The 22908-nt window shown below is 41.8% G+C and overlaps 1 protein-coding gene across 5 annotated transcripts in view; it reads right to left on the bottom strand.

The window, feature by feature from the left end:
- Window positions 1–22908, bottom strand: part of CTNNA1 (catenin alpha 1) — a 177093-nt gene that overhangs the window by 17854 nt on the left and 136331 nt on the right. For all 5 annotated transcript variants that reach the window (XM_024246966.2, XM_002815937.5, XM_063724497.1 and 2 more), the window contains one exon: window positions 12367–12459. In XM_024246966.2, the coding sequence (XP_024102734.1) occupies window positions 12367–12459 (93 nt within the window). The remainder of the gene's footprint in view (window positions 1–12366; window positions 12460–22908) is intronic.

Genomic DNA, 22908 nt, shown 5'->3' with positions numbered 1-22908 from the left:
AGAGGCTGCGATGAGCTGAGATCATGCCATTGCACTCCAGCCTGGGCAACAAGAGTGAAACTCTGTCTCAAAAAAAATAAATAAATAAAAATAAATAAATATTAATTTTAAAGCCTGGATAACATAGTGAGACCCCATCTCTACAAACAATAAAGAAAATGAGCTGGGCGTGGTGGCACACACCTATAGTCCCAGCTACCTGAGAGGCCCAAGTGGGAACAATGCTTGAGCCCAGGAGGTCAAGGGTGCAGTGAGCTGTGATCACACCACTGCACTCCAGCTTGGGCAACACAGTGAGACTCCACCTCAAAAAGATAAACAAGCTGGGCGTGGTGGCTCAAGCTCGTAATCCCAGCACTTTGGGAGGCTGAGGCAGGAGGACTGCTTGAGCCCAGGAGTTCAAGACCAGCCTGGACAAACATAGGAAGACTCTGTCTCTAAAAAAAAAAAAAGACAAAAAACAGCTTTATTGAGATAAAATTCACCTATCTACAATTCACCCATTTAAAGGACACAATTTCATTGGTTTTTAAAAGTATATTTGCAGTTGTTCAACATTCACCACATTCAGTTTTAGAACATTTTCATCACTCCAAAAAGAAACCCCATCCATATCCATTAGCAGCCATTTCCCATAACTCTGCTTACCCCATTTTTTTTTTTTTTTTTTTTTGCAACCACTAACTTACTTTCTATCTCTATGGATTTGTTTATTCTGGATATTTCAGATAAATGGAATCATGCAACATGTGGACTTTTGTAACTTGCTTTTTTCACTTAGTGTGTGTGTGTGTTTCTTTTTGAGACTGAGTCTTGCTCTGTCGCCCAGGCTGGAGACCAGTGGCGCGATCTCAGCTCACTGCAACCTCCCTCTCCCAGGCTCAAGCGATTCTTGTGTCTCAGCCTCCCAAGTAGCTCGGATTACAGGTGTGTGCCACCACGCCAGGCTAATTTTTGTATTTTTAGTAGAGACGGGTTTTCGCCATGCTGGCCACACCGGTCTCGAACTCCTGACCGCCTCCCGAAGTGCTGGGATTACAGGCATGAGCCACTGCTCCTGGCCTAACATAATGTGTTCAGAGTTCATTCATGTGTAGCATGTACCAGTACTTTGTTCCTTTTTGTTGATGAATAGGATTCTGTTATATGACCATGCCACAATTTACTTAGCCATTCATCTGTTAATGAACATTTGAATTATTGCCACTCTTTGACTGTTATGAATCATGTTGCTATGAACGCTCATACACATGTTTCTGTGTTTTTACTTCTCTGGGAATGGAGTAGAACTGCTGGGAAATATAGTAAATTTTGTGCTTAAACTTTTGAGAAGCTGCTTTACCTTTTTCCAAAGTGGCTGCACCATTTCACATCCCACCAGTGTGTATGAGGGTTACAGTGCCCTACATCTTCCCTAACGCTTGTTATTTTCCCCCTTTTTGGTTAATTCTAGCCATGCTAGTGGATCTGAAGTGATCACCATCCTGATAGCTGATGATGTCAGGTACCATTCATATGTTTATTGTCCATTTGTTTATATTCTTTGAAGAGATGTCTATTCAGATCCTTTGGCTGTATTCATTGAATAAGTGAATAATGAGAGTAGTATGAAAATGCGCTGAGAGGATAATTAGTGGGATTCCTAGATACAAGGTGCTTATGGGTTATTAGAAGTAAATGTATTTATTTTATTTTATTTTGTTTTATTTTGAGACGGAGTCTCCCTCTGTTGCCCAGGCTGGAGTGCAGTGGCACGTTATCAGCTCACTGCAACCTCCACCTCCCAGGTTGAAGTGATTCTTCTGCCTCAGCCTCCCGAGTAGCTGGGACTACAGGCGCCCACCACCACACCCAGCTAGTTTTTTGTATTTTTAGTAGAGATGGGGTTTCATCGTGTTAGCCAGGATGGTCTCGATCTCCTGACCTTGTGATCCACCCACCTCGGCCTTCCAAAGTGCTGGGATTACAGGCAGGAGCCACTGCGCCCGGCCCAGTAAATGTGTTTATAATCATGCAACTTAGGAAGGAAGCAAAGACAAGAGGAAACTGCTGGACCTGGATGAAGCAGGAGTGTGGGGGCGGCCCTGAGTGGAGGAGTCTGGGGTGATTTTTCAGATGCTTTGGATCATGGGTGTAATTCCCAATTTATTGGAGAGGTATTCAAGAATGTTATAACTTAGCCCTCCAAAGGCTGGAGGTGAAAACAGACTAAAGAAGACTCAGACCCACTGGATTGGTGCCACTGTTCCTCTTCCCTCCTTAATACTTAGAACTGGTAGATTATCAGACTGTCAATTATAGATTCACAGGCACAGGGAACTGAGCCATCCCAGTTTATGAACTATTAATAGCCCAACACTTCCGTAAGTGCCTGGGTTTAAGCAATAATTTGGAAGAAGAGATCCTTGTTTTTCTCACGTTATGCTGTGGTCTCCCACATTTTCATCCAAAAGACTTATTCCTTCCTGTCATTCCTTATCCACTACATGTGTTCACCATTGTAAGACCACTTTCTTCATTAATTAACTCATTAATTCAATAATGTATCCATGTATCAGAGTGGAGCTATACACTGTTAAGAATATTTGGCTAGTGAAAATGTTTCCTAAGAGAGCCACGTAAACATGGGCAGGGAATTAATTACACGTTTTACTTATTTTTCACTACAAAGGGAAAAATGCTTTCTTTGTAATATATCGCATACAGTATAATGAGGGGAAGCACCTTGCCTAAGGTTAGTTTTCTCATTTTGATTACAAAATTGTGTACAAAAGACAGTTGATAATATTAAATACTTATTTCTGATTACTCTTACTAAATATGGAATAGAAAGAGGTGTCCTGGTTGAGCACAGTGGCTCACACCTGTAATCCCAGCACTCTGGGAGGCCGAGGTGGGGGGATCGCCTAAACCCAGGAGGCCAAGGCTGCAGTAAGCCACGATCATGCCACTGCACTCCAGCCTGAGTAACTGTGAGACCCTGTCTCTCTTTAAAAAAATATATAGGTATGTCCTTAACATGCTACTTTAATCATCCAACACGACACTGAGCTGTGAAACTATAAAATCATTTACCTTAAAAAATCAAGATGTTTTTAATTGGAATACTTACTGTCACCATTGGTTAAATAATAATATAATAGACTTTCTAGCCAAAGAAATAAGGTGAGAAATGAAAATAACAGGAAAAGCTGTTAGAAAAATGAGAAAAATCACATATTCCAATGCAAATTACACAGAAAACTGAAGTATATCAACTGAATTTTTTTTTTTTTTGGAGACAGGGTCTCCCTCTGTCGCCCAGGCTGGAGTGCAGTGGCATAATCTCAGCTCACTGCAACCTCCGCCTCCCGGGTTCAAGTGATTCTCCCACTTCAGCCTCCTGAGTAGCTGGGATTACAGGTGTGTGCCACCACACCTGGCTAATTTTTGTATTTTTAGTAGAGATGAGGTTTCACCATATTGGTCAGGCTGGTCTGGAACTCCCAACCTCAGGTGGTCCACCCACCTTGGCCTCCCAAGGTGCTGGCATTAGTGGTGTGAGCCACAGCACCTGGACTGAAAAAACTCTTAGAATAAAAGTTCATTAATGTAACTAAAGACAATATAAAGTAGTAAAAAACCAACAGCCTTTCTATATGCCAGGAAAAAAAAACAGAATACAAAATGAAGGGAGGGTCAGATCTCCCACAAAGCATTTCATATGAAATATGTAAAGGTTAAATCTGTAAAAAAAACGAACAGTTTCAATGAAACTGAACGAAAGTTAAAAAAAAGTCACTTCAGTTATATACTAAGTCGCCATATATACTAAGTCACCATTAGTCACAATATTTATGTCTTAGAAAACTCTATTTCAAAATAACAATGGGAGACGTCAACCTATAAATTCAATTATGTATGTCTGTATTTAAATATATATTACAGATTAAATATACAGTATTAGGTAAATCAATAAGGAAAATGCCAAAACAGCAGTAGAAAAACAGGGACAGGAATGGACCACCTACTTAAGGTAAAGTATAAATGATGAGAAAACAGCTGTTGGTTGGGGGGAGTTTACTCTTACTTATAATTTTAAAAATGGAAATTAATGTTACTATTAAATTTGCAAGGAGCCCCCAACTAGGCACGATCACTGTACTGATCATAACTTTTAAAATGCTGTTGTTGGCTTGAGCCCCAGTACAGTGTGACATAAGGATGGCAAGGGTGGACGTCCTTGTCCTATTTCTGATCATACAGGGAAAGCATTCAGTTTTTACCATTAAGTATAATGTTAGCTATCAACTGTTCATGGAGATTCTTTATCAGGATAAGGAAGTTCTCTCCTTTTCCTAGTTTGTAAAGTGTTCTATCAGGAATGGATGTTGGATTTTCTCAAACACTATTTCCGTTTTGTTTCCATCATTCTGGCTATTTTGTCTTTGTCTCCTTTGCTCTCTCGTCTTCTTCTAAGGTGTTGGGATTTCCTCAAAGGTCAGTCCTATACTGCTTTCTCTCCTCTTTCTACTCTTCCCACCCCTGGGCAATCTCATCTAATCTTTTCCCAGAAACTCCCTTTTTCTTTCACTTGGCTTCTAAGACACAGTCAGCTTCTGGGGCTCTGGTCCTGACAGTGCTTCCTCAGGCTCCTGTGCTGGCCACTGCTCACCTCCTGAAACTCTCAATGTTAGGGACCCCAGTTCCACTCCCAGATCTTTCCTTCACTTAGACTCACTCCTTTGGTGATGTCTCACATTTACACATCCTGTTCAGACCTCTGCCCTCAACATGACATGCATCTTGCATGTCTAATAGGCACCTCAAAATTAACATATCCAAAACTTATCTCTTTCCCCAAACCATCTTTCCTTACCAAAATAAATGGGAACTCCGTCCTTCCAGCTGCTTAGGCTCAAAACTGTGTTATATTCCCTGACTCTTTTTATCTCTCACCTCACATCTAATCTTTCAGTAAATTTCACCTTCAAAATATATCCAGACTCTAACCAGTGCTCACCATATCTACTGTACTCTTGCCTGGATTAGTACAATACCATCTGTTTTAGTCTACTATTGCTTCTGTAATAAATTACCACAAATTTAGTGGCTTAAAACAACACAAATCTATTATCTTACAGTTTCTGGAGGTCAGAATTCTGAAATGGGTCTTACAGAGCTAAAATCAACATTATCATCAGATCTGTGTTCCTTCTGGAGGTTCTAGTGAAAAAGCCAGCCCTTCTCCAAATTCCTGAGGCTGCCCACATTACTTGACTTGTGGCCAGCCTCTGCTTCCATCACTGTATTTTCTTCTCTGCCTCTGATGCCCCTGCCTCCCTCATATAAGGACACTTATGATTATATTGCGGGGGGGAGGGTCCACTGGGATAATCTAGGATAATCTTTCCATCTAAACATCCTTAATTTATTCATCCCTGCAGAGTCCCCTTTGCCATGTGAGGTGATACATTCCTGGGCTTAGGGAATTAGGAAATTGACATGTTTGGGAAGCTATTATTCTGTGTACTGCAATTTCCTAAAGAGCCTCTCTGCTTCTATCCCTCTTCACAGAAGTCAGAGAGATCTTGGTTTCTTGTTTTTGAGACAGGGTCTCACTCTGTCACCCAGGCTGGAGTGCAGGGGCACAATCATGGCTCACTATACCCTCGACCTCTGGACTCAAGCAATCCTCCCACCTCGGCCTTCCATGTAGCCAGGACTGTAGCCTTGCACCACCATGCCTGGCAAATTTTTTATTTTTATAGATACAGGGTCTCACTATGTTGCTCAGGCTGTTCTAGAATTCCTGGGCTCAAGTAGTCACCGTGTCTTGGCCTCCCAAAGTGCTGGGATTATGGGTGTAAGGCACTGCGCATGACCGAGATCTTGTTACAACCTAAGTAAGATCATGTCACTCTTCTACTCAAAACCCTTCAATGGTTTCCCATCTCAAATTAAAAGCCAAAGGCCTATGACCAAGGCCTCCAAAGGCCCTGCAATTCCTAAACTTGTTTTAGATATCTGATCTCCTTCCTCCAAGCTTTTGCACTTGCTGTTCCCTCTGCCTGGAGCTCTCTCCCCCGAGACATCCTCCGTGGTTTGCTCTGTCATTTCCTGCAGGTCTTTGTTTATACATCACTTTCTCAGTGAGTCCTTCCTGCCCATCCTAACCATAATATTTAATACATCATAATAAAAATTTGTGGCGCAGCTAAAACAGTGCTTTGAGGGAAATTTATAGTATTAAAATGTTTAAATTTACCTCAGAAAAGGAGGAAGGAAGGTCTCAAGGCAATGAGTTAAAGCTTCCAATTTTAAAACTAGATAAGGAGCAAATTAAACCCAAAGCAAGCAGAAGGAAGAAAATAAAGAAAATTAATGAAAGACAAATTACCAAAGCTCACTCAAGAATTAAAAAAAAAACCTAAATATCCCTGTCTATTAAAGAAACTGAACTCATCATTAAAAACCTTCCCACAAAGCAAATTGCAGGCCCAGCTAGAGTTTAACAGTTACCAGGCTTCACTGGTAAATTCTCCCAAACATACAAAGAACTAATATCAAATATACACAGATTTTTCCAAAAAAAAAAAGAAAAGTAGGAAACACTTTCCAATTTTAAGATACAGAAATCAGACATTACAAAAAAACAAAGCAACAGGCAAGTCTTATGAAGAGAGCACAGCACCTCTCGGGGGCTGTCACCTGCAGACCTCAGTCAAGGAGGGGTGGGAGGCACAGGAGGGTAGAGATGGGAGGATACAGAAAATGCTCAGAGAAACTTTTAGTAAGAAGCATCTCCCTTGAGCTCTCTGTGAAACTGCCTTGTAAAAAACCAGATTAGAGAATACCGAAGTGGAAAAGTGAAGCGATTCAAAGGCAGATGGTCCCATGATTGTGAAATAACAGGTTAAGTGACAGCTGAGGCCACAGGTCTGCCCCGTCCTGTATGTATGGGGTGCTCCTTTAAGGGCCATGTATTTTCCCATCACCTAGGGGCCAGGCCAGCCTGAGTTTATGCTTATTTGATGTGTGTCAAGCATGTCAGCCACAAATATGATCAGGGTTCCCATAAGCACAATGATAGAAGAAGCAATATGGAAGATAAATCTAAGGAGGCAGAAGGAAGAATGAACAATTTCAGAAGTAACTTCTCAATTTAGTGAGTGAGAAATACCAAAAGAAAAAAGAGACCTGGCACAGTGGCTCACAGGCTGTAATCCCAGCACTTTGGGAGGCTCAGGTGGGAGGATCACCCGACCTCAGGAGTTTGAGACCAGCCTGGGCAAACAAAAAATTTTAAAACTTAGCCAAGTGTGGTGGAGTCCACCTGTGGTCCCAGCTACTCAGAGGCTGAGGTGCAAGGACTGCTTAAACCTAGGAGGTCAAGGCTGCAGTGATTCATGATGGCACCACTGCACTCTAGCCTGGGTAACAGAGTGAAAACCCGTCTCTTAAAAAAAAAGTGGGAGGAGGAAAGAAAAAAAATGTAGATAAGTAGAGGCTTCATATACTTAATTCATCCTTTGTGTAAATTTCCAAGAAAAGCCATGCATTAAACCAGGCATTATAAATTATTTAAGTGCCAGATGTGTATTAACTTAATGTTAATATGAATGTGTAATGCTCATTCTTGCATAACGAACTAAGAAAAAATATTGAGTGAGATAATCTCCAAAATGCCCTCCTCTGATTTTAAAGACTCAAAATGTCAGAAACCTGCTGCTGTTTGCAAGGTTTGGGATTTCTGTGTTTTTGTTTCTTCTTCCTGACCAGCACACCAAACAGTTTTGAATTTAAAAATTAAAATATTTAAAGCAGCTACTACAGACTAAAATGGGCACATTTACAAGCAAAACATAATGCCTGGGATACAAAGGGTACAGATTCTGGTCTCTTCCCAAACCAAATTGTAAACTGCTTCCTTGTAAAAGTTTGTGAGGCCAGGGCGCTCTGCTTGGATGGAGGCAGGTCCCTTTCCAGAGAAAAGAGTGAGAGAGTAGAAGGCAATGCAGAGAGAGAGCTGACCTACCTCCTCTTAATGATAACAAATCGCCAAAAAATGTGGGTTCCTTCTCCCAACAAAATATAGCCACTTTTAGATTACTTCTTCCTCAACTCGATGTTATATTTAGAGAAGGGGTCATACTCTGTCCCCCAGGCTGGAGTGCAGTGGTATAATCACAGCTCACTGCAGCCTGGAACTCCTGCACTCAAGCAATCCTCCTCCACTCAAGCGATCCTTCTGCTTCAGCCTCCTGAGTAGCTGGGACTACAAGTGCACGCCATCATGCCCAGCCACTTCTTTTATTTTAGGAGATGGGGTCTCACTCTGTTGCCCAGGCTGGTCTTGAAATACCGGCTTCAAATGATCCTCCCACCTTGGCCTCTGAAAATGCTGGGATTACAGATGTGAGCACAGGGCCTGAATTCAACTTTACCATCTCAAATGTTTCGAGTTAAAGTTGTTTAACTCCTAAAAAGTGAGTGCTGTAGAATGGATTTTCCTATGTCTCTCGAAAGTTAATTTGCTATAGGGCAAATTTTAAAATGGGAATGAAAGGCCGGGCACAGTGACTCATGCCTGTAATCCCAGCACTTTGGGAGGCCAAGGAGGGTGGGATCAGCCTGACCAACAAGGTGAAACCCCATCTCCACTAAAAAATACAAGAATTAGCCGGGCGTGGTGGCAGGCACCTGTAGTCCTAGCTACTTGGGAGGCTGGGACAGGAGAATTGCTTGAACCCTGGAGGCGGAGGTTGCAGTAAGCCGAGATTGCGCCACTGCACTCCAGCCTGGGTGACAGAGCGAGACTGTGTCTCAAAGAAGAAGAAAAAAAAAAAAAGGGGCCGGCGGGGGGCAGGGGGCGGGGGGCGGGGGGCGGCGTGGGGATGAAAACTCCTCTAATGGTCCTACCTGTAATTTCTCCCCACCAGAAACTAAAAATAGCGTATAGGAGCCAACTCCAAACTGTAGTGCTGCCTATGTACAGCAGCCTGGGCATGAGGCATAAGACACTAAAACATATCCTGGAAACACTGAGCACCTCTTCCACACTGTGAAGAGAGGTCAACAGTAGCCTTACTATAAAGAAACACACCCTTTAAAATAATAAATGTTTGGTTACATGCTGCAGCATATTAAAACACCAAATTAAGCTCCTAGTAAATTAACTAAATACCCTAGTTACCTAACATGTTGATTAACTTGCCTAGACCTTGGAAGGGAATACCTCAAAATCAGGATCCATGGTGCTTGTGATCACTGCCCACAAGAGAGGAGGCAGAGGTCTCCACAATCAAGGCCCTCTTCCTCCGAGGGACAGCCCTTCACTTCCTTGAAGGAGAGATCCTCTGGGCATGAAACACATGGGCCACAGCAGGCCAGAGGCAGCATACAGAAGAGTCTGAGTTATCCTCCTCAAAGATTTTAAAAACTTTAAATTAGTTACCGATTGTTTAAAACTGAGATATGACAGAAAAATCTGAATTGCAGAATTTTTGTTTAAAATAATGAAGGGGGCTGGGCGTGGTGGCTCAGGCCTGTAATCTCAGCACTTTTGGAGACCAAGGCAGGCATCACTTGAGGCCAGGAGTTCGAGACCAGCATGGGCAACATGGTGAAACCCCGTCTCTACCAGAAATACAAAAATTAGCCGGGCATGGTGGCACATGTCTGTAATTCCAGCTATTTGGGAGGCTGCAGCAGGAGAATCACTTGAACCTGGGAGGCAGAGGCTGCAGTGAGCAGAGATCATGCTACTGCACTCCAGCCTGGGTGACAGAGTGAGACTCCATCTCAAAAAAAGAAAAAGGAAGAAGAAACAAGAAAGAAGGAGGAGGAAAGGATCTGGCGATAACGGGGCTAGGGTGAAGTCAAAGCTGCCTTACTGAAAATCAAGCACATGATGCCCAGTTTGCTGTGGCCGTGTCTGTAAACACCTACTTTATTTGCCATTACTGAACCTGTCCAGTCCTGTGTGCATAGCAGTTTGTGAGCAAGAGTAGCAATGAGCCCAGGTGAGAATCTGAAGAATAATCACACTTGAAAAACATGGTTTCTTTCAGGACACATACCCAGGACCAAGTGTGGTCTGGGCACTGTCTGCCTAAAGCCTATTCGTCTTGAGATCTGTTCTAGTAGGAAAAATGAAACTGCAAGGGAGAGGAAGACACGTTGCTTTCTGATGGCTAACTCAAACCCATGTGACATGGCTCAGCCACACAAGTTATGCACACCATCATTTTCATTAGGATCTACTAGACTCTCCATGTGATTCTTTTCCTGGGTTTTAAGATCATTTATATAAATACTCTTGGTAGGTGTGATCAGTGTATGCCACCATCTGTTTCCACAGATTTGTGAAAGCATTGTCGCTTTTCAAGCATTTCAAGACCAAATGGAAAACCAAAGGCATTAAAAACAAAGTGCTGATAGGGTAAATGGCAAACAAACTTGAAGAAAGAATCCAAATTCAAATCTGTCTCATACAACTTGGCCATCCAAGATCCTTCTGGATGTGGTGATTGGATCCATTGCAAATATCTACGCAGCTGTCAATGACTGGCAGATTTCAGGACTGGACTAACGCTGGGAAAATGTCTATCAGATGATGTGAATTCACAATGGGTCCATTACAGTAATATTAAGGCAGAGCAACTCTCATTGGCAAATTAATCCACATGGTTAGGTGTTAGAACAAATGCCCTACTAACCTATGTACCAATGAGAATGCCAGATTAATAACCACCGAGAGAGGCTCTACTTATTTTGGTTGCCTACCTTGAATGTCAGGGACTATTTATATGAAAAAAGCCAAATAATGGTCACAGAATATTTTAAAATTGGTTGCAGACATAACATAGAAACTTCATTCCTATGACCTCTATTTCATTTCTCCAGTCCCTCTGCTTACTCTCCTTTATTTGTGGCCACTGCCTTGTGGCAGGACATGTAAAGAGAGGTTAAGTCCTCAGAGTGTGCCATGAGCAATTTACACATGGGAAAGTGGAGAGGCAACCTCTTCTACTGAACCATTACTTATACTCCTTAGAAATCCCTGGAATGACAAGGAGTGTCAGGCCAGACAAACAAACTCAGCTCTCCTCACAGGAGGCAGGCAACACACTGGGCACTTAAAAAGCATTCGCTGTCGTGTGTGCTTCAGAGTCTTTCTAGAGTGCCAGATGCGTAACGCAGCTTCATCACCAGTCTTCCAATATACCATTATAAATGGAGACAAGTTCTTGAGCTTTCACTTCAGAAGCTGGCCAAATTAAGTTACTATCTGTATCGTAAGGCTGCTTTGTGACACTACAGAATAAAGAGACTAGCTTGTGAATTTGGTTTCCTCCAACACAGACACCCAAATACTGGCCATTAAAATGAATATAGGTGAATAGTGTGGGGTAACTCTCATGGTTCCAGGATGGCCAGATGTCACAGATGGCCCTCCCTCAAGGAGGGTGTAGACTCTCCCTCAAGGAGACTGTGGTCACTGCCACCCTGTATTTTCCAGCAATGGAGGGCACCATACCTTCCTCAACCCACCAAGACAAGGTCTCACTTGTCACCAAGGCTGGAGTGCAGTGGTGTGATCGTGGCTCACTGCAACCTTCGCCTCCCAGGCTCAAGCCAGCCTCCCACCATAGCCTCCTGAGTGGCTGGGACTACAGGTGCACGCCATCATGTCGGCTAATTTTTGTATCTATGTATGTTTTTTTTTTTTTTTTTTTTTGAGACGGAGTCTTGCTCTGTCGCCCAGGCTGGAGTGCAGTGGCGCAATCTTGGCTCACTGCAAGCTCCGCCTCCTGGGTTCACGTCATTCTCCTGCTTCAGTCTCCCGAGTAGCTGGGACTACAGGTGCCTGCCACCACACCCACCTAATTTTTTGTATTTTTTTTTTAGTAGAGACGGGGTTTCACCGTCTCGGGATGGTCTCGATCTCCTGACCTCGTGATCCGCTCGCCTCGGCCTCCCACTACTTACAGACATGAGCCACTGCGTCCGGCCAAAATATGTATTTTTTTTAAGAGATGGTGTTTTGCTATGTTGCCCAGGCTGGTCTCAGACTCCTGGGCTCAACTGACCCACCCACTTTGGGATCCCAAAGTGCTGCGATTACAGGCGTGAGCCACTGTGCCCAGCCCACTGTGCATTTTTAATGAAGGGCAAGGAGTAACATGTAATCTCCCGTGCAAATGTCACTTAATATTAAACAAAAAATATTCCAAACTATGTGGGTTCTGTGTCAGTGATCTGTCCCCAAGACTTCCATCTATAATCCTAAAAACAAAACAAAACTTAACAAAATAAACCTCATCTCCACTAGAATCAAAATTCAATTTGGTTATGCTGTCACCAGTGTCAGTTGTACTTTACCTGAGGACAGAGGGCTTCTAACTGGCTTGCAGACATTCGAACAAGCTTTACACCTTCTTCATTATTTGAGATGGAACAGGCCAAGTTGGCAACCTATAAACATAAAAAATAATCTTTAAAGATTTTCCTCTTTCGACTGCTAAGGAAAAAACACACACTTGGCCCTACCTCTGACCATTCTGGAACAGATGACAAGGGCACCAAGGGTGCCTCCCTTCTCACAGCCTGATTATTTACTTAGATGAGGACACATTTTTAACTCTACACAAAGCAAACTATACAGACTCATAACATACATCACATTGCAGGTTGGTGGCAAAACCTTGAAAGATCCCAGGGCCTGTAACTCACATGCTTTGCATGGCCTCTAACCCGCCTGAACAGTAACTTCAGAAAAAGGTTCTTCTAGTATGGGCAATAAGGTGAGAAAAGCTGAGGAATCAAGGGCATCAGGGAAGAACTGTTGTTATCCTCAAATAAAAATGTGTTTTGCAGTGTTCTTGAAGGAAGGAAATAAACTCTAAGGTGCTATTCTCATTTGACAGGGAATAGATGCTTAATTTAAGGCAAGATGAATTTTATTTGAACACCAGGCAATTTTTCAAACAAAAAAAAAATAACATGAAGACAACATCAAGATGGACCAAAGGCAATCATGATCAAATGTGGAAAAGGAAACTGATTATGTTTCATAGTTAAAAGCAAAACTGCCCTTCAACTGGGTTCTCAAAAACATTGACAGCTTGAATCTCTCCTGGCTGATGCGGCTTAATTTGAACCTAAATCTTTACCTTCCCGTCCAGCCATCTCAATGATACAGCTCATGTAGCCAGGAACAATCTTTCCAGGTTGTGTCATACTTCCTTTGCTGAAGCTCTGGAATGTTACTGTGTAGTGACTGCTAAGGCTGTGATCACTTATCCATATTTCTAAATGAACAGGCTTGCCAATTCCATTAGCAATATCTGGGCCCAATTGAATACATGGTACTGAGACACATCTTTACCCCAGTTGCAAACTGAGTTATGAATGATAAAGGCGTAGGCAGTTGAATATCAGAGGCACTTTCTGGGAATTTAAATGCTAGAGTAAACAAGGGCAATGGCAATAACCTTTGATTTTCACTCCTCCACCCAACTTAAGCACATAAACACATCAGAAAAATTATACACTATTATGGCAGTTGTTTGTAGTGCTACAGTTAAGGATTATCAGCTTTCTATAAGACTGCTAACTATCAGAATCTTGCAATGCCCAAACACAAGGAGAAACAAAAGAAGTTAATGTGCAATTTAAACATAAAAATGTAAAGGAACTGGAAAGTCAGATTTCTGATGTTTATGAGTCCTTCAAAGTCACATAAAGAAGCAACACTTATACTCCCTGACGCTTACAGTTCTACCTTCTCTGTCATCTGGACCCAAGCAAAGATACATTTCTTTTCAGGATGACAAATCTACAGAGATGACTGGGGATTTCTATTTGTTTGCTTAAAAAATCACTGCAAAATATGACCTAAGATAAATTTTGTAAAATGTAAGACTTAAAAAAAAAAGGAAACAAATATTCATTGAAGGAGAAAGCTTGAATTAGATGTATTCATGAAGAGTAATCTACAACTTCTATTGCTTCACTGCCTTAAGACGACATTTTGAACAACAAACAAAATCTGATGATGATCACCGAAAAAATTAGCATTTTGTGACTAACGAAGATCCCTGCTGTGCTGGGCGCGGTGGCTCACGCCTGTAATCCCAGCACTTTGGGAGGCCGAGGCGGGCGGATCACGAGGTCAGTAGATCGAGACCATCCTGGCTAACACGGTGAAAACCCGTCTCTACTAAAATACAAAAAAATTAGCCGGGCGTGGTGGTGGGTGCCTGTAGTCCCAGCTACTCGGGAGGCTGAGGCAAGAGAATGGCGTGAACCTGAGAGGCGGAGCTTGCAGTGAGCCGAGATCACGCCACTGCACTCCAGCCTGGGTGACAGAGTGAGACTCCGTCTCAAAAACAAAAACAAAAAACAAAGATCCCTGGTGAGGTGCCCAGCACCCTGCCTATTCCCATCATTTAGGAGGCCACTTGAATGTTGGATTCAGGACAGTCACTACTAGCACAATCTTATTTCAATCTATATTCTCAATCTTATGAATCCTTAAAACTCAGAAAAATATTTAAATTAAGAGGCAAAAGATTTTAAAAAAAGAAGCAAAAGATTATATAAGTACTCTCTACATCAGACACATGAGGGTAGTGTGTGGCTAAGGCTGAAATGGCTGTTAAACCATCTTTTCCGTTTCATGATTACAAACACTAACAAAACAAAGGTTATGGAAGACTTGTTCTTTATTTTAAAACATTACTTTAAAATATTTCTGGTGTACTGTTGAAGCAGTAATGTTCCACAAGAGCACACTGCCTATTTCAGGAGGCCTGGGAGGAGGAAGGAGTGCCTGTCACTAACAGTCTTCTCCAGATGAATGAGCTTCAATTCACCCCCCAGCGACAGGGCTACTCACTTCTAACAATGACAAATGTGCAAATGCAACATCATGACCATAGCTCTCTGAGAGGCTAACCTCACATACTAGTGTCAGGCCTGACTACAGTGAAAGGAGAGGGCGAGGAGAGGAGCTTCCTAAATGCCTCTTTCTGTGGAAAATCTGGGGCTCTAGAATGAGGTAACAATTAACAATGAGACTAAAGAAGATCCTGAGGTTAGAATGAGAAACACTCTGAGCTGGGTGCAATGGCTCCCAGTCCGAGGCAAGAGGATCATTTGAGGCTAGGAGTTTGTGACCAGCCTGGGCTACATAGCAAGACCCCATCTCTACACATTAAAAAATTTTCCATTGGCTGGGTGTGGCGGCATGCACCTATAGTCCCAGCTAATTGGAAGGCTGAGTTGGGAGAACAGCTTGAGCCCAGAAGGTCGAGGCTGCGGCAAGCCATGACTGCAAGACCATGTCCCAAAAAAAGAATGAGGCTGGGGGCGGTGGCTCATGCTTGTAACACCAGCACTTTGGGAGGCCGAGGTGGGCGGACTGCTTGAGGCCAAGAGTTGGGAGACCAGCCCCTGGCCACATAGTGAAACCTCACCTCTACTAAAAATACAAAAATTGGCCCAGCATGGTAGCACGCCCCTGTAATCCCAGCTGCTTGGGAGGCTGAGGCATGAGAACTGCTTGAACCCAGGAGGTGGAGGTTGAAGTGAGCTGAGATGGCGCCACTGCACTCCAGCCTGGACAACAGAGCGAGACTCTCTCAAAAAAGAAAAAATAGAAAAGAGAAGAGAAGAGGGGAGGGGAGGGGAAGAGAAGAGAAAAGAAAAACACTTGGAGCAGTTAACTTCCACAGAGAACCCAGCAGAGCCAAGACTTTGTAGAACAGTGAGAAGTATCTCTGGATTTGTTAGGAGAATAATTATCTTTCCTACCACAGTTACTTGTATTAACAACTAAAATGTCTCTGATTCCCACTATTCGAAGAGGTAGGCTAAGACTGACACCACAACCACTAGTTTGAGATCAGGCAGCCCTCTTTTGTACCATCTGTGCCTGCTGTGTGGAAGTTTGGACCTTGCGGAAGAGCAGATTTCAGAAAACATTTAAACAATCAGCCTTGGGTTTTGCTGGTTTCAGGAAAACCCAAGCTCAAATCTGAGCTGTTGAGGAAATGACTCACAGCCCCCCTGTGTCAGATCAATAGATTAGACATCTGTACATGACAGACAACGTTTTCAGTCTTTTAGGAAGGCTCTACCTTTACTCCACAATGGATGATCTTTACTTACATAAAATTTGTTAAATGAAGTTTCATTTACGAAAAAATCCCATTATGACTTTATTTCAATCCTGCTCCTTCTGTAACCATAATGACTATTTTTCTCTATTATACATAGATTTATGATTTACTGAAGTCAAACACAAGTTGTTTCCCATTTCCTTAACTGTTCCTGGCTTCCTATTTGGCTGAGTTCCTCTTATCCTGGAACGTTTGTAGGAAGACAAGGTAAGATTTCTTTTTGTTCTTGATAATAAATTAATGACTGACTCTCATAACAGCTTATACCTGTTGTAGGAGTAAGCAAGTGGGAAGAGATGTGGGACAGGGAGCTTTTAAGTCTAAATAATGACCCACCAACGCAGCAGCAGCCCAAAGGAAGAGAGCTCAAAACATATATCTCTTCCCCTGTGCCCCTGGGCCAAGCTAGCACCTGAGTTTTCTTCTTTAAAATGATCTGAATGCCTAAAAGTCAAAAATAACAATAAAATCAAAAACTCAACTTTTACAAACTTGTTGTACATAAAGTAAAAGTCCCAAATGCAGGTCATAACATTTCAGAGGCACTCAGTAAGTTTTTAACAACTACTTCCAAACCCACAGGGGAAATGATGATAAGCACCCACCTTTCCAATTTCCAGGAAAAGGTGTTGGTGATCTTATTAGGAGAAACAAGATATCTTACAATACTGAAAAATGAAGTATGAACAGATAATAGAAAAATTCTACAACTAGATTGTGGTGATGGTTGCACAGTTCTGTAAACTTACCAAAATCTGAATTGTACACTGAAAATGGGTAATTTTATGGTATGTGGATTATGCTTTAATAATGCTTTTTCAATTTTTAATGCAGAGCTAAGCAGGTGAGAAATTAAGAGAAATTCTCAGAGGCTAGAAAAGAGAAAGGAGAACTTCAGAGAAGTAAGCAATCAGCCAAAACAGTGTTTCCTCTGGTTGGTGGTGGGGGGTTTTGCAGGGAGGTACCATTTCATGATGAGAACTTGGGTTTTAATGGGCCAAGGCCAGGGTCCTCTCAAGGTAGATGACTCAGATTAGAGACTGCACAGAGCTGGAACAGGCAAAAGGCAACAACCCTAGTAAGTGATCAACCGTAAGAGTGATCAAGAAAGTCACCATGGGAAGAGTAGGTTATTTCCCAGTCTAAGCATTCGCTCAGGGAGGAAGAGAAGAAAAAGCCCCTATACCCCACTCCAAATTCTAATCAAAAGCTGGCCCTCTGCAGAGGTTTAGGTATAGAAATTATGTTATGTATATGGTTCAGAAAACTTTTACATTTAAGTGGTTATGTATTAGTAGTACCTCTAAGCAGGTGGCAGAAGCAAATATAAATGAAAATTTTACCTCATGGAAGGTAAGCTAAACACAGGCCTCAAAGAATTCCCACAATAAAACTCCAGGAATGTGAACTCACAAATTAAAAAAAAAAAAAAAAAAAAAGTATACAAGGAAATGAGCCGTCTTGGGCAAGAATAAGCAAAACCACCACCTGTGTAATCAGATCCATCATAACGCATACACTCAAATGATCGAAAATGCAATATTAAAAATATATTTATGTTAACAGAAGAGTACAGAAAAGGAAAAAGACACTCAAAAATAATTAGGCAGATTTGAAAAGGATCAAAATAGAAGTTCAAAAAAAAAGTAGTAATTTCTACCACTTCCAGAAATTTAAAGTAATATTGACTTAAACTCTACTGAAAAGAGAATTAGTAACCTAGAAAGTCAAAATGAGGAAATTCTTTAGAAAAACCAAGATACTTTCATCTTATGGAAAATGTGGAAACCACAAAAGAATTTAAGAGACATGCAAAATAAACTGAGAAAGTCTACTATTTAACTACCAAGAATTTCAAATAAAGAACAGAGAGAATGATGGGAAAGACAATGCTGAAAGAGATAATGGCTGAATGTTTTTCAGAAGGGATGAAATATCATTTTCAGACTTGGGAAGACAAATTCCAAATGGGGCAAATAAAAAGAAATCCACACTTTGACATGTCATAGTAAAGCTTTAGGATAACTTTTTTTTTTTAAGACAGGGTCTCACTCTGTCACGCAGGCTGGAGTGCAGTGGTGCAAATCACCACTCAGATGATCTTCTAATCATTTCCATTCACATCGTATTATATGAACCACTTTTAAAGTTCTCTACTTCTAGTCTACCTAAGTGTGTGAATAATATATAAGTAAAGCTAGCAAAGGTACTGTCTAAACATTAATCCATCAGCTCTACTGATGAGGAAACAAGAAGGCTATCTTAGGCCATTCTTGCATTGCTATAAAGAAATACCTGGGATTGGGCAATTTATAAGAAAAGAGGTTTAATTGGCTCACAGTTCTGCAGGCTGTACAGAAAGCATAGTAGCACCTGCTTCTGAGGAGGCCTCAGGAAATTTCCAGTCACGGTGCAAGGCAAACGCGGGAGCAGACATATCACACGGTAAGACGAAGAGCAAGAGAAGGGGGGTGGGGGAGGAAGGTGCCACACACTTTTAAATGACCAGATCTCATAAGAACTCACTATCACAAAGACAGCACCAGCTATGACAGATCCAAACACCTTGATCCAACACCTCCCACCAGGTCCCTGGAGATTACAATTTAACATGAGATTTGGGCAGGGACAAATACCCAAACTGTATCAAAAGCTGTATCCAAACTGCATCTCTTTTCTGGAACAGAGCAAAGGTTGGGCAGAGTGCTTCTTTAGTCATGCCTACCAATGCTCCAAGAGAAAAGAAGAATCCTGATGCCCCTTGAGAACAAGGTTCATCCAACTGCCTTTGCTTGATCATCCCGTAATGTGACGAGGTAGTTAAATTCTGCCTAAAAAGCTTATTTTTGGTCAAAGTGTTAAAAATAGCACATGTAAGACAATTTTGTCTCAAACAAAAGTAAGGGTCTGAACTTACAAACCCTTGAATATGTGAGAAAAATCAAGCTAGTATGCTTAGAATTCTTCTGGAATCCAAGGTCAGCATTCTCCCCAAGGACAGCTAACTTCTCTTGTGAAAACATTCCATAATCTGAGAAAACTGAAGCTTCATTTAAAATTTACTTTTTGCCAGAATATCAGCCTACAGTATCATATAGAAGCACTGAGAAAACACCCAAGATGTCACAGGTAGTCACATCAGGTCAGTGTTTAATTCAAATGCTCCTTACAGAGCCTTTTTCAAGGCCATTTTACCACATATTATCAGCATACTACGGAATAAAAGTTATAATGCAGATCATCCAATTTGCAGTTAAAATATACATTTCAAACCAATAAAGCCATACCCTATGAAGTTACAGATAATGGGAAATACTGTGTGTGTGGGTGGGGGCGGGAGGAGGGGGGCAGTGTGAGGTATAGGTAACAGCTCAAAAGCATGCCAGTTACATTCACTTTTTGGTTCTTAATTCACAAGGTAGTCCATGGAATAGAATCTTATTGTAGCAAATTCATTATAATAACAGCCACATTTTAATACAAGGTCTGGAGCTGAGGGGAAAGGATTTTGGACTGAAGTTACTGGTAGCAGCAGGGAAAGGATGAAACACAATCAGTTGTATATATCATATGAATAATATATCATTTTTATAGACAGGATTTCATTAATGGCATTTTCCCTATGCCACTCTCTCAATTCACAAAATTGAAAATGTACTCAGAAGAGAGCAAAATAAAAGGTAAAACAATGCTCTTTAGCTGTTTAAGCTGCTCACAGCCAAAGGAGGTGGGCAAGGAATGAAGCAATTAAAAAGGACACATGGGTACTGCGTTATTGACAAAAAGGTTAATATTTCTGACAGCGAATAAATTCTTCACCTCAGTACACTTTAAATTGAAGAGCAACATAAAGAAATCATGAACTTGATAGGGGAGAAAGGGGCGAGTATAAAAGGTGTTATCCTTACCATGGCCTTGAAAGGCCATGTTATTTTATAAACAGATGAAAGAAATGCCCTCAGTGCCATGCTACACTCCAGAATAGAAGAAAATGGTAAAGGGAAGAGCCATCCAGCCCACCAATACTGGCCCTTTGGCTCCTGCTCCCCTTACTCACTGGCCTTGAGGATAAACAACATCTATGCACCCTTCACACAAGAGAAGTGGCTTCAATACCATGCAGGGAGTTACCAGATTCCACTGACAAGTGCAGTATGAGGCAGTCACAGGTCCCAGCCAGACCCTCAGAAAATAACAGTTAAGAGAGGTCTCATGGCGAATATTCTGCTATTTGCTTTTAAGTAAAATCACAGAAGATTCTTATTAAAATAAGGACCCGGAACTCCCTGGGAGGCTGAGGAGGGAGGATATCTTGAGGCCAGGAGTTCGAGACCAGTGTGGGCAAAAAAGCAAGAACCACATCTCAAAAAATAATAAAGATCCAATTGGCAGCCTGCACCACACAGACTCCCTGACACTGTGTATACACAGGGGGACTAGAGGAATTTACTTCTGTCGATAAAACCTCAATAGTCAATATGTGGTTTTTATTCTTGAAACGAATCTATTTCCATAGTGTGGTATACACACAAGGCATCATAAAACACTTCCATTTCTGAAGGGGTGTTAGCCCTGATACTACTCAGGAACTATTCATATATTTGAAGCAACTTTATGTGAAATTCCAGATCAAAGCATAACCTTTATATACCATTTTATTTGGTCTGGGAGAAAAGTATTTCTATTAAAGCAATAGATAAGATTTCCAAAAACCAAGTTAGCAAGAGTCAACACATCTGCCCCAAATTTGTTTTGGTCATATATTAAAATGCTACTGAAATAACAGCTTTTGTTCAACTTCCATTTCAAACGCTGATAAAATGGACAACTTGCATGTATCACCTCAGTACAATTTCTACTACATTGTAAAAAATATATACATTATATAAAATACATATTTAGTACAAGATAATCTTTATGTGAGTAGAGATTATTGTTGTATTCACTACTATATTCCTAATGTCCAGAACTGTGACCAGGACATACTAAGAAATCTATAAATACTTATTTTAAGAATTTTGTTACAATTTTCTTCTCCCTCAAATACAGGAAGTTTGCTACAGGTTTTTGAAAGCTTCATTCTAGCCACTCCCACCCAACCCAAAAAACTGCTCAAATCAATGTCAGTTAACCTTTTCAAAAAAAACCTCCAAATTTTTCCCACCATCTCCACATCCCACAAGTTTTCCCAGTTCATTCCTCTTGTGCACACTGGGTATATATGCAAGATGCATTATGACGCTCTTTTGTGCAAATGTTACAGATACTTCAGAATAAGACAAAGTCCACTAACACCGACGATCAGTCATAATGTAGAGCTCTGCATTTCTAAAGTATAGTCTTCAGCCCACTGAATCAGAATTTCGGGGAGGGGGCTGGGTGGTAGGCCCAGGAATCTGAATGTTGAGCACCTGGGCAACTCTAATGTTTATTAACTTTGAACCAATAGGTTCCCTCATCTAGTAGTTGTTGAGCACCTACTATGTTCTAGGTACTATTCTTGGCCCATGTCCTCAGATAACTTATATTCTTTTAGAGTATGGGGTGGGGGCTAGACAAATAAGAAAATAAATTCAATAGTTTCAGATAGTAAGAAGCACTACAAAGGATGTAAAACTGGTGAATGAAAAAATGACTGCTAGAGGATGCAATGGAGGGGATAAGCATTCCAGGAAAGTTTCTCTACAGAAGTGACATGTGGGTAGAGGGCACAGGTGGTGACATGTTTAGGTATGGTCAAAGATGAAAACTAGTCAACTATGGCAGAAGCCATTCAGCAAGGGAGACACAGGATGAAAGGCAGTTGTAGGCAGGGAAACTTAGAGGCCATGGTTGAGAATCTGGATTTTTGAATATTATTCCAGGCTTAACTAGAAGCCACAGGATGGGTGGGTCAGGGGAGGGACAGGGTTAGTGCTAGAAAATAATAATCATAATCATAATCACAATCATAATCATAATTAGGAGGCTGCTACAGAAGCCCAGTGAGAGATGGCAGTGCAGACTAGCGAGGTGGCCACAGAAACCAAGCAGACCAGGAGCAGTGGCTCACACTTGTAATCCCAGCACTTTGAGAGGCCAAGGTGGAAGGATCACTTGAGTTTGAGAACAGCCTGCACAACATGGCAAAACCCCATCTCTACAAAAAATGAAAAAAATTAGTGAGGCATGGTGGTGCACCTGTGGTCCCCGCTACTCAGGAGGCTGAGGTGGGAGGACCATCTGAGCCTGGAAGGTCAAGGCTTCAGTGAGCTGTGACTGTGTCACTGCACACCAGCCTAGGTGACAAAGTGAGTCCTTGTCTCAAAAAAAAGAAAAAGAGAAAAAGAAAAAAAGAAAAGTAAAGTCTCTATATTATGCCTAATCTTAGGCAACATTTTTAAAACATCAGAGGCCAGGCACGGTGGCTCACACCTGTAATCCTAGCACTTTGGGAGGCTGAGGCGGGTGGATCACCTGAGGTCAGGAGTTCGAGACCAGCCTGGTCAACATGGCAAAACCCCATCTCTACTAAAAACTACAAAAATAAGCCAGGCAGGGTGGTGGGCGCCTGTAAGCCCAGCTACTCGGGAGGCTGAGGCAGGGAGAATTGCTTGAACCAGGAGGCAGAGGCTGCAGTGAGCAGAGATCATGCCACTGCACTCCAGCCTAAGTGACAGAACAAGACTCTGTCTCAAAAAAAATAAATAGGCCAGGCGCGGTGGCTCACGCCTGTAATCTCAGCACTTTGGGAGGCCGA

Source organism: Pongo abelii, chromosome 4 (genome assembly GCF_028885655.2).
Source record: "Pongo abelii isolate AG06213 chromosome 4, NHGRI_mPonAbe1-v2.0_pri, whole genome shotgun sequence".
In the NCBI taxonomy this organism is placed as follows: domain Eukaryota; kingdom Metazoa; phylum Chordata; class Mammalia; order Primates; family Hominidae; genus Pongo; species Pongo abelii.
The sequence above is the reverse complement of the archived record's forward strand: the minus strand, read 5'-3'. Positions and strand labels throughout refer to the sequence as shown.